The sequence below is a fragment of the Mastigoproctus giganteus genome, chromosome 1, assembly GCF_048544385.1.
Source record: "Mastigoproctus giganteus isolate SK-2022 chromosome 1, ASM4854438v1, whole genome shotgun sequence".
Classification (NCBI taxonomy): Eukaryota; Metazoa; Arthropoda; class Arachnida; order Uropygi; family Thelyphonidae; genus Mastigoproctus; species Mastigoproctus giganteus.
The window spans coordinates 262084444-262096698 of NC_143575.1; the positions used below are offsets into that span (position 1 = coordinate 262084444).

A 12255-nucleotide genomic window follows, 5' to 3' on the forward strand; every position below is an offset into this window, starting at 1 on the left:
TATTCAGTGTGTGGGTGTGTATGTATGTTTAACCTTTCTAGAATATTATAATTGAATATATTTTATTTGATATAATTTTATTTATTATTATTTTTGTGTGTGTGTGCATGTGCGCGCAGTTGGAAACATCAAGAATAACTGTGAATTACTTGCATGACATAATGGTGTTTTTCAAGAAATTATCTTCAATGTCTTGTGTTAAAGACTAATGCAGATTAATGAGCATAACAAAATCAGAATAAAGGTGCAAGGTGTCTAAAATCTGTTGTTTGTATTGTGAGAATAATGCACTCTAACAGAGTGGTGTTATAAAGTTCAAGGAAGCCATAGACTTTTGCTGTACCAGGAAAAAAAAAAAACTAGCTATGTATTTTCCTCCTCACATAGGTAACTACCACTTGAGGGAAATGCAATATGTAATATACAGTATATGAGGAGGGAAATAGGGTGTATAATATGTGATCTATTACTGGGTTGTGTTGGCCCAATGCTGCTTGATGTAAACAAGTAGTCAAATGTGAAGGTGCAGAAGCGTGTGTTTAAATGAGTTATGGTTTAAGCTATGTAATTGCTAAATACAGTTAATAGTTGAATTCATTGTTGAAATAATTAATTGTAAACTGTTTTGATATAATGGTTTTGCTAGAATATAAATTGAGCAAATTAGTAAAAAAAAAAAAAGACGTGGAATACTATTTCAACACAGGTATTGACACAGTTTGAGAAATGAACACTCTCTGCATTGTGTGCACTGTCTTTTCTGCCTGGAGACTGTTTTTCATCCAATGAGAGAGAAATTGATCTAAGTTGCTGATATTGTTTTTAATTAAATAACATTTCCAGGAAAGTGCATCTGTTATTCATTAAAACTCAAAGCCACTATTGCGACCAGTTTCAGAGTGATTTAAGGTAATCTCAGTTTTCAAATATGTTGAATGGTGAATAAATGTATAGAATCTAAGCAAGTATCCAAATGGTGTGTGGAAGAAAGACTTCCAATGGAAATATCTCAAGCTATTTCATTAAATCCACTGAACTAGTACCCTGCATCTGTACTAATTTTATGCATAAAAATATTTCTTCTGAATATTTATTGTTAGGTTTTAACTAGTCTAAATTTGATTTTCAAGTTGCTTGAATGCAAAGGTTATGAAACAATATTTATTGTAATTTTAATTTTCCTGTAGTTGACTTAATACTGATCACTGAATGTTTTCCTATATTCAGATTAATTGATCCCCCCCCTCCATCTTTACACTGACAAAACTGAGTGAGTTTTGCTATTAACAAGCTTTTATTTATTTGTATATTAATTTCTTGGTAATTTATTTGTAGGACGGAGGGCTTGTTGTTGTTGCATACCCTTCTGGGCCAGTGTTCGGTAGAAGTTTTTCTGGAAAATGCATTAATTTGGGCACCAGCAGTTTTGAAAACCCTTCAGGTAGTGGCATTAAAATTATTTCTTATTGGGAAAAAAAAAGTTAACTGGTCTTATTTCATTTACATAAATGTGTCTAGCAACAATATATATAAAAATTGATTGGATTATGGAGTTCCGTTTATTTAAATAAATTTTTCACCTTTTCGCATTTTTTTGCAAATGCCATTACATTATATCATTGAAAGGTGAGTATTTTAAAGAATTGAAGTTATTCCATTCTGTGGTAGTTACAGTTCAACCATTGAAGTAATCTCTGTAACATTACAATATATTAAATTTAAATAAATGATTTTGAATCTTATTGGTCTAATTTGTATTTGTGTGCTTGTGTTCTATAGAGGTAATTATTTGAAGGAGGTATTTGTAATTTTATGTTTAAAAACGATATATTTTTTATAATGTGTGCCTATGAGTACAGTGCAGCTCCCTCAGTGGTTTGAGGTTGGACAGCCCTAGTTTATATATATTGCAAAGATATATAAAATATTAATAAGCAGAATTTACAACTATTACAGACCATTGGATATGCTACACGACAAAATCAATAAATATGTGCTAAGTCAAAGTAAGCAAACAATAAAAAATCACCTTTATTTTATTTTTAAGATATTTTCATAAAGCATAACTTTTCTCTTAATTAATTGTTTGATAAATAATCAACAGGATATACTATCAACCTGTCAATCAAATTTGACAAGATTGGGGTTGTGTGCGCACACTTATTTTCAGCTCTGATAAGCTAGTGAGCTTTTGCTGAATTTGTATGTATTTGTGTGTATGTTCTACATTTTATTCATCTTATAGCTTTTATAGCACCGATAATGCAGTGGGTTTGCTGTTTAAATCAAGTCAAGCATTTCAAAAGTAATATATTTTTTTATATAAACAGCTGTTGCTAACAGTACCAAACAGTCTCTAGTACCAAAACCAAATATTATATTGTATTTCTTTATTGAATTATAAATAGTATATTTAGCTGAATATAAATAGTATTCAGGTATTCATTAGTATAAAAATATAAATAGTATTCAGGCCTGACGTAGCCCAGTGGTCAGGCGTGAGAGTGCATAGCACGCGTTCCTTGAGTGGACCAGGGTTCAAGCCCGTGACTACTAAATACGATAAATATTTGTATTGGCGATTTATTGTAAACTCTACTGACTTGGTTGTCGTGCGGGAGTATAAACAGGAAGTTTAATTAATTACAGATAATTTTGTATTTGTTTTATGTATTGGTACTGACTGTTGTTTAGTAGTTCTTAGAATCATTAAATCAGAGTAGTTTCTATTAATTGTGATAATCAGTAGAGAGAGAGAGAGAGAGAGAGTCGTTTTATTTTCATTTGATAGAAAATTGTAAAATAGGATATTTCTTATTAGTACAGTATATTCTTGTTAATTCGATATCAGGTTATTTGAAATGCAATCTATTTAAAACTCTCTCTCTTTCTCATTCTGTCACCAGCAGTATAGGGTTCTATGTGGATTTTAGTGCAGATTATTCAAAATATGTTGGCAGTGAAATTTGAAGTCTGAATTGGGTCTGGCAACTTGTGAATAGCTTGTATAATTCAAAAAGACTGCTGAAACCTTTCAAGCAATCATCGTTATGATGAAAATTTAGTACCATTATTCAGTATGTGGCTTATTTAAATTTTATATTTCTGTTCACTTCCCTAAGAATTGCATGCAAAATCATGACGAATCAGGGTAAATGTAACTTGTATTATGAGTGCACATGTAATCCAGTTTGTTTACACTGTGGAAAATAAAAATAAAAAAAAAAATGCACTGATTCTAATGATACAAAATGCATGATTTCCGAACACAGGTACTGTGCATTTCCAAGTGACCGAATGTATGCACTCAGTTTGAAGGGAATGATAATAAATGTACTTCAGAGGAAAAAAAATAACTTTTCCATTGGAGAATTTACAAAAAAAAAAACTTAAGGAATTCACAACAAGGTATATGAAGTCTTTTTCAATTTCTCGCAAGTAATAACCAAGATTGCTGAGTTTTATTTTTGCTGCCATGATAGTCGTGCAGCACAATGTATATAAGCTGTACTTTAAAACAAGCATTGTATTATTTATTATTCATAGTTGCACATACCTTCTAAAGAGAGAGAGAGAGTATCCATATTTTGGGATATTATTTGCTATTTAATACTTTTAATCTGAAAAAAAAAAAAAGGTCACACCTCTCTTCTGGCACTGCTGCTCATTCTGTAAACTTAATAATATACCACTCAGCTACTCTGTGATTACAACTATGTATGTTAGTCACAGAGTGCTTGCATGAACCATTAAACCATTGACTGGTTTGACATTACTTTAGCACAGCCGAGCAAGAGCCCAAGTGGAGCATTAAAAATATATTTTTGATTACAGTTGTAAAATTTTACCTTGTTTAGTTGAAATTAAATCTATTTTTTGTGTGCATAAATTGTAATCACTATTTACAGAAGTGATTAACCATGGAACTTCAGGGGCATCTCTCCTGTTTTTGATACTACTTTACTTATACAGTAATACCCCGACTTACGCGAACTCGGAGTTACGCGGCTCTTGATTTTTTCGATTGGTGTATATCTAAAATTAGCTTACCAGTGATTTGGAAGTCAAATCATAAAGCTTGGGTGACAGCTTCCGTTTTTGAGAACTGGTTTGGTCACCACTTCATACCCGAAGTCGAACGTTATTGCAAGTCTAAACATATTTCATTTAAAGTGATGCTTCTTATTGACAATGCACCCAGTCACCCTCCTACCACCCTAATTAATTTCGACCCACTTGTGAAAGTTGTGTTTTTGCCTCCAAACACAACCAGCTTGCTTCAACCGATGGACCAGGGAGTCATCAAAACATTCAAGGCTTACTACACGAGGCATTCGTTTGCACGTCTGAATGAAGCTATGAGACAAAATAGTGAGATATCTGTTAAAGACTTCTGGAAACAATTCAGTGTTTTAGATGCCGTAAGAATCATTGAAGAATCTTGGGATGAAATTTACAAAGAAACATTGAATGGTGTCTGGAAGTAACTTTGTCCATTTTTTTTTTTTTTCAAAACCGAGACGAAAACAACTCCAGAAACTGATCATGTCACTCATGTGATAGACGAAGTTGTTAATCTTGCCAGGCAATTAGATTTGGAAGTCAATGGTGATGATGTCAACGAGCTGTTGGATTCACATAGTCAGGAGCTGACAATGAATGAGCTCATAGAGATGCGTGAGCAAAACGTCACTGAAATATCCGACACTTCAGACCCAGTTCCACCAGAAAAGCACATGACAATTGCAAGCTTGACAGGTCTCAACTCAATTGAAAAGGGCTTAAAAATTTTAGAAAACATAGGCTCCAACGAAGAAGCGTTATAGCTAGCAAGGAATAAAAAATTATTAGCTTGCTACGAAGAAATTCTGCATGAAAAAAAAGAAGGCGCTGTGTCATCAGACGAATTTGTTAGATTTTATGAAGCCATCGACATCGAAATAACTTTTTTATGTAACTCATTTATTTTTTTAATACATATTTTGTATTAATATGTATAAAGAACTGCAATTTTATTAAATATTTTTCTTCTAAACTAGTGTTTTTGTTAGTCCTTGGTCCCAATTAAACAAAATATATATGTATTTATATGCAAAGTTGTACCCTGACTTACGCGAATTCAACTTAAGCGATTTTCGTCGGCCCCACCTATCGCGTAACTTCGGGGTATTACTGTACTATAAAATTTCCCTAAATAAGTATTTAGGGAAATGAATGTGTAAATAGAATTATTCAATTTTTTTATCTCGTGCGCAGGAAAAACGACAAAAGTGTACAAAATTACAACAATTTCAAAATTATAAAATTACAAAAAGAGAGAGGAGACAGGCATAACATTAGCAAGTTTTACCTTTCAGGCTTTGTTGCCAGAATTAACTCTCCAGCTGATGAGCATGCCACTGCGGAAGTTGAGGGCTGTTGGAGACTTAGAAGGGGTTTTTACCAACAGCTGCAGAGAAATTTTCTACAGCTGCAGAGAAATTTTACCAAATTTCTCTGCAGCTGTAGAATCGGCACTGGCGACTTCACTGCATACTTTAATGTTTTCGAAACCAGCTCGATTTAACCTATTAAACCACCTGTTGCTTGCTGCGAACTTGGCTTGGGGTTTGCCCTATTTATCGTTATCTTCATAAATACTTCTTGCTTGAATGGCTGTTAGATTCAGAGGCACTTGCTTCTGAATCTGATTTCCATCCATATTATTAATAGCTTTTCCATCTTCGATATAGCACCTGAACACTGTTTTGTGATCACTGTTGGGGCGGACTGGCCCCTGTGTGAAATATGTTGATCCTTGTACATATTCTTTTATATGTGCACTGTCCCTTAAAATAGTATTCACTGTTGAAGCAGCGAGACCTAATTCCATGCAATAGATGACAAACTTTGTCCTGCTTCATACTTCTTAATTAATCATCTTCATTTCTAAATTAATTTTGTTTCGTTTTGTTTCCTAGCACTGCCAGCACTTGCACTTTCCATTGGTTGCTTTCCCTTCATCATTGTAATAAGTAAATAGGAATGAAGAGAAGATTCTGAAAATTTATTTGTTTTTTATATGATTGAAGATTTCAGTGAAGGGGGAACAATTTCACCATAATAATGTAAAAACCCACACAATTCCAGTTAGAGATTATTGCAAATGCAATAAGATCGAGTTTACTACCTGTTTATAATAGATTGCACTAACAGAAAAGTCCAATAAACCGGAAAGTGCAAATTGATTTTATTGTTTTATGGTAGTGACCTCCAGAAACGTGTTTTAGAAAAATATCACAACAGTGTTCAAAATTGATTCTTATAATGGAACATATTAAAATATTCCATTATAAAAATGACCTTTTAGAGAGATAAATAGCTTAGTTATATATTCAAGAAAATTAATACTCAAACACCAGCCAAGGATTTAATAAAATAGAATAAAATAAGATGATACAGTAAACTGGACTATTATAATAAGTACTAAAAATATATACATAAAATTAGTATAATAAAACAGTTAAAAACAAAATACTAAAATCGTTAAAATAAGTTAAAATACTGGAAATCCGAAGCTTTCGGAGACAGCTGTCTCCTTTCTCAACAGTTGAGTATTAATTTTCTTGAATATGGAATTTCCCAGCCCCATAGGCCTGTTTGAGGATATAGCTTAGTTATATAGCGAAAATTTCAACTTCCAAAGTCTTGGAACAAATTACCAAAAAAAAAACTGTGTTGTTATTGGGTTCACATTATGATATTTTCATGATATCTCCATTTATTCCTACAAGATGCAAAATATGTTTCCATGATTTTTTTAAGTTTGGACTGGCTGGCAAAAACTTACATAAAGTCGAATTTGCATAACTCAAGTATATGTAAGTTGGGGAGTTCCTGTATATTGTAATTTTTTTTAATTAGAAATTTAGCCATGATTATTGGGAAAACTAGACCTAGCGACGACACTGTGACTTAGAATGGCAATCAGGGGATTCACTGAAGTGCCAACTCAGTGCTGGAGCATTCTGACATGCATCTGACTGCAGGGAGAGAACATCAGGAACAGGAGGCACTGATTTCACAGGAATTTGCAATTTTCTGATTCAATTGTTAGAGAAACTGGGAATATATTATATAATAAGGACAGGAGGAATAGTTCCAAGGTGTATATATCTGAGGGGGACCATGGTTAATGATATAAAACATTTATCTTTTAAGAGAACAATAGGTGATATTATAATACTTCTAGACAGTAGTGTTAAGCATAGGTAATCCAAGGTCTTAGTTCGAAGTTCTGAGTTTGAGCAAAAGCCACGAGTTAGGACTTGTGTGATGGTACTTGGAATTTTACTCAGGTATGATAGGAAGTTTATGACTGAGCCTGATCAATCAATTCTAGGTGTGTGACAACACTTAACTCTTCCTTCTTGTTTTGTTTTGTCTTGTCTTGTCTGTTTTACCCTACAATTAAAATTGTTGACTATACCACTTGTTTTATTGAGGAGAGGAGAGGACATGTAACTAAGTAAGTTAAGACCACACTTTTTAAAATATAAGTTAAAACTGTAAAAATGCAAGAACTGTCCTGAAAATATCTGCAACTGATACTCCTGAGAGAGAGAGAGAGAGAGAGAGAGAGAGAGAGAGAGAGAGAGAGAGAGAGAGAGAGAGAGAGAGAGAGAGAGAGAGAGAGAGAGAGAGAGAGAGAGAGAGAGAATTTTCTTCAAAGAATTTGTAGAACACAATACGTATGTATTTTTTCTTCTCGGAGTACAATTTAAAATGTTACTATCACATACTGGATTTAATAGTTTCTAAAGCAGAAATATACAATGTATTGGTGGCAATCTACCTTCTTCACCAGATACAAAAGGCACTGGGGGGAAACTTGAGCTAGGTATGCTGCCACCTATATCAGTATCCTTTGAGACTTATAAAACTTCAAAGAGAAATTAGCACTACTAATATCTGCTGACTTATTTTGTTTTTATAATAGTTTTACTAAACTTCTGCTGTTGTTTTTAATAATTATTTTTGCTACATATACGCACACTCAGTGATTATCGAATTGTGACCACCCCCATCCATAATGAAATATTTCACGTAGCTTGCAGTATAAAAAGCCAAACGGCTTCCTACGATAGAACGGTGGTAATTTGCATCTGTTTGTGCAAGTCAAAGTGATAAAGTAGCAGTTATGGGACGTAGTAAAGAAATAATGGAGTTTCAAAAGGGCATGTTTGTTGGAACTTGTGCATTAGGTACTTCCATGGCCGAAATGGCACGTCCTTGTTAGTTGCTCATGGCTCACTGTGGTTAAGGTGCACAAAGAATGGTCAAATGGGTCAAACCACCTCTTGCAGGCAGAAATGTGCATTGTGGATATTCACGGTGACCAAAGGATGCAGTGCATTGTGCCTGCTTGACGGCAAGTCAGTGTGACAGTTGATAATGCAAGAACAATATCCCAAATGACAATATGCAGCACATTTAAATGACTCAAGAGATACCCCTACTCGGTGCTGATCATCATCGATGGCGAATACCGTGGTGTCAACAACACTGATTGGACACTGGAGGACTAGAAATGAGTGTACTCATTTATTTATCACCAGCTATTTGGCAAAAACAAAAAAACACAAAAACACACAAAAGTGTCTGTCAGTGTGCTGGTGCAGCACACTGACAGACACTTTTGTGTGTGGCTCAAGTAACACAACTCCATGGACCCATTGAGTGCGTGGTGCCCACTATCCAGACAGCTGGCAGTGGTTGCTTAATATGGGGCATGTTGGTGAGGTCGGACCAATATTTCACTGGTGAGGTCAACTGGCAGCTCTTAGGAGACCACGTGCACCCTGCCATGTTACATTTTTTCCTGGACAGAAATGGTCTTCCAAGATGATAATGCACCATGTTTTAGTCAGGCCTGCACTGTGCGTAATGTTTCTAGGAATGCAGTGAAAATATTACCCATCTTGATTGGCCTCCAAATTCATCTGACCTCAATGCAGTCGAACATATCTGGGATGTTTTGAACAGGAAATGAGGCATATGGACACGCAACCGTCATCTATTTTGACACTGTGGATAGCCTTGTGGGCAGCGTAGATACAGATCCCTATGGACATCTTGAGACATCTCGTGGGGGCAAGGCTTAGGTGAATAGTGACTTGAATAGTGAATCTATGCAAATGACAACCATCACAGTATTAGGTAGGTGGTCATAACTCAGTGATCACAGAGTGTATATGTTTGATTTGATTAAAGGAAATCAGTTTTTTTAATCATTGTTTGTGCACTTTAAGTACCTGAATATTTTTGTGCTTAAATTTATTTTATATTTTAATAGGGAAGAGACAGCTGTGGTAATAAACAGCTATCTTACAATATTCTTATATCTATCATCAAACACATTCAGCCGACCTCAGATCTTTGGAGACAGGCAGCTATTTCTTTCATTCCATCTCTTTTAGATGTTATTTTGAAAACATCTCCAGAAGATGAGGTAATGTGTCATTTATTTTTAGTAAATCATAATCAATTTTCAGAAATTTTTGTGCACACTTATTAAAAAGTATTTTAAAATAATTTCCCAATAATCTACACTGATAAACAACTGGTCTGTCTTATATTTGAAAGTCAAAATTGCCCATGAAGAAGCAGCAGCAGCAGCTTTGAAAGTGATGAGAACATTCAGAATGGCTCTTTATTATTAGAGAATAAATTATTTAGAAAAAAATTAGCTGATTTTTAAAACTACCATCTGCATATAATACTTGGAAGAATTGGCATAATTCGAATAATGCATGGTTGTATCTTCTCCATTTTAGAAAATTAAGAATTCTTAGACAGCAACTTTATATTTACATAAGCAGGCTATGTGAGTAATAACTGATAAAAAAAAAAAAATCTGTGTGTAATGAATGGTAAACAATATGTGAGTAATATTCTGCAGTTGTCCAGTGTAGATGTGTAAAAATTTTTCATTATTGTTAAAATATATTTTTAATAAATCTAAAATAATATTGATTTCTCAGAAAATGAGCTACTGAAGAAGGTGGATGCATATTAGTTTATCCTAAGAATCACAGTCCAGTACAAATTCAGTTATATTCCTGCTAAACTTTCCATTTTAATTGAGATCATAATAGGTCTTATTTTCTCTATAATCTTCTTATTGGCCTCTTTAAATATGCCTTCCTAGTGTTAACTCCATTGACATTATAGTATAAACAGTTTAAATAAAGACATGCTCTTTATCAAGTAAAAGGTGATAGCACTGGTTTTGAAGTTTTGCACAAGTGTCAGATTAGTTATGAATTTAGTTTCATTTGTTTTCACTCAGTAACAGCCATTTTCTAATGCTAATTTCATTTGCTTAAACTGTCACTTTGCTAAAGATGACATCTATTTATTTATAAACAGGAACATCTGAAGGGCAAGTTTTGCACAGTACTTTACCACAAGTTCACTCAGATAGTCATGTGATGGTGAGTCTTTGTTATATTATGCTATCTCTTCTGTTGAACACGAGAAACAGTGTTTGGTATCCATACTGCTATCTGATTGCTTTTCAAATGTTAATTTCTCAGTAAAGCAGAATGCTGATATGGAAACTGGGAGGGATATATATTTCTAATATTCCATTGCCACGGGAATGAATTTTGTTAATTCACACAATATAATACTGATGATTATCACATCCACTGTCTCCAGAAATTAATTTGAAGTATCCAACTTCTTTGTAATAAATTTTTATTGCATTGCATTGTAATTTTATGCTGTTGATGGTTTTCAGATAATTGCAGATTTTAACAAATGGTTGATTAGATAAATTTATATTACTGTGTATAGATAAGTGTGTAGTAGCAAAATTGCAAAATGCTCACTTGTTTCTCTTTGTTAATATTGAATGGTTTAGTGATGCTTCTTTTTTTTTTTTTGTATGTGTTTTGATTTCAGTGTAGAAAAGTTTCATCTTGATCTTGGTAATAAGTTTGAGTCTTTCATGCCTCTTAATGGTCCAGAAATTTGAAAAGAGCATTCCTAATTATATCTTTTCTGTAACTTTTCTACTAATTGATTTACTAGGAAAGCATTTTTATAAGAAGTGATAAAACTAAATAACATAAATAACTAGTTTCCACTTTTAGATTTTGAAATCATTCATCAGCATGGAAATCTGAGTTATTTGGTAGGGAAAAAAAATCATACTTGAATTTGTTGCTCTACTTATGAGAAGAATGTCAGGTGATGTTTCTTTTAAATATACTGCGATTTATTTTTTAGCAATAAATCAGTTTTAATTTTGCAGACATGATTAATTTAATTTTAATATTCTTTGTTAATATTCTTTTGTTATAAAATGGCTTCAGACTATCAGGGAATATGATTGACACCATGATAGATTTTGAAGCAGCAGCAGCATCTACTAAAATTTATGAGATTTACTTTGGACTTGATCATAACTTATGAGGAAAGGAAGTATATAACTGTACAGGTATCCCTCATATAGAATGATAGACATGTTCCAGAAAATTGTTTTGCCAAATGAAAATTACTTTTCAATAAGAATACATGATCATAAAAAGTTGTCACTCTAACATTTTTCATCCTTAGCATTATTCTGTAATAAATGGATGTCTAGAACTTTATAGAAATCAGAAAATAATGAATTTTTTCTAAAACAATTTATTTCTATTCAGGGTGGGAAGATGTTTTGAATTCCTTTTGGCTGAGCATTTCTGGAATATGGGATACCCATTTGATCCTAATCAAGTTTTACATGGTTGTTTGTGTCAGTCAGCCATATCACTTCCATCATTTAACTGTAACTCATACCTTATTAGAAACTGCATTTTTGACCAAGTTATGTATAAGGAGTGATGATGTCATAAAATTTTGCGCAAGCAGTAAATGGTTTATGTGATCTTCCCATCTTGCACTGTTACCGTTTCATTCATTTATGGGGCGCCTCCGTAGCCAGGTGGGAAGGAGCAGCAGTGCGTAGCACATGCTTCTTGATTAGACCGGGGTTCGAGCCCGTCACCACCAAATACGGAGTATGCGGAAAGGTCAAGGAATGACCACCGCATATCCCGGAGCAATATGGCCTTAGTTGCTAATGCTCCTAAAAACCAAATAACAAACAAACATTCATTTATGTATTGTGGCATTGCCCTTGATTTTAAGGTTGACAAAGACATCCTGGGATGTGCTTCCTTTTGTTTTATTCTTTTTTTATCTGAAGAAGTTTTTATGTAAATATAA

The 12255-nt window shown here is 33.6% G+C and overlaps 1 protein-coding gene across 1 annotated transcript in view; it reads left to right on the top strand.

Annotated features, from left to right (window-relative positions):
* The window catches only part of LOC150091873 (proline-, glutamic acid- and leucine-rich protein 1-like), a 181238-nt gene that overhangs the window by 16875 nt on the left and 152108 nt on the right, over positions 1-12255 (top strand). The window contains exons 3-4 of the mRNA XM_090377263.1: positions 1336-1441; positions 9335-9490. Of these exons, the coding sequence (XP_090233389.1) occupies positions 1336-1441; positions 9335-9490 (262 nt within the window). The remainder of the gene's footprint in view (positions 1-1335; positions 1442-9334; positions 9491-12255) is intronic.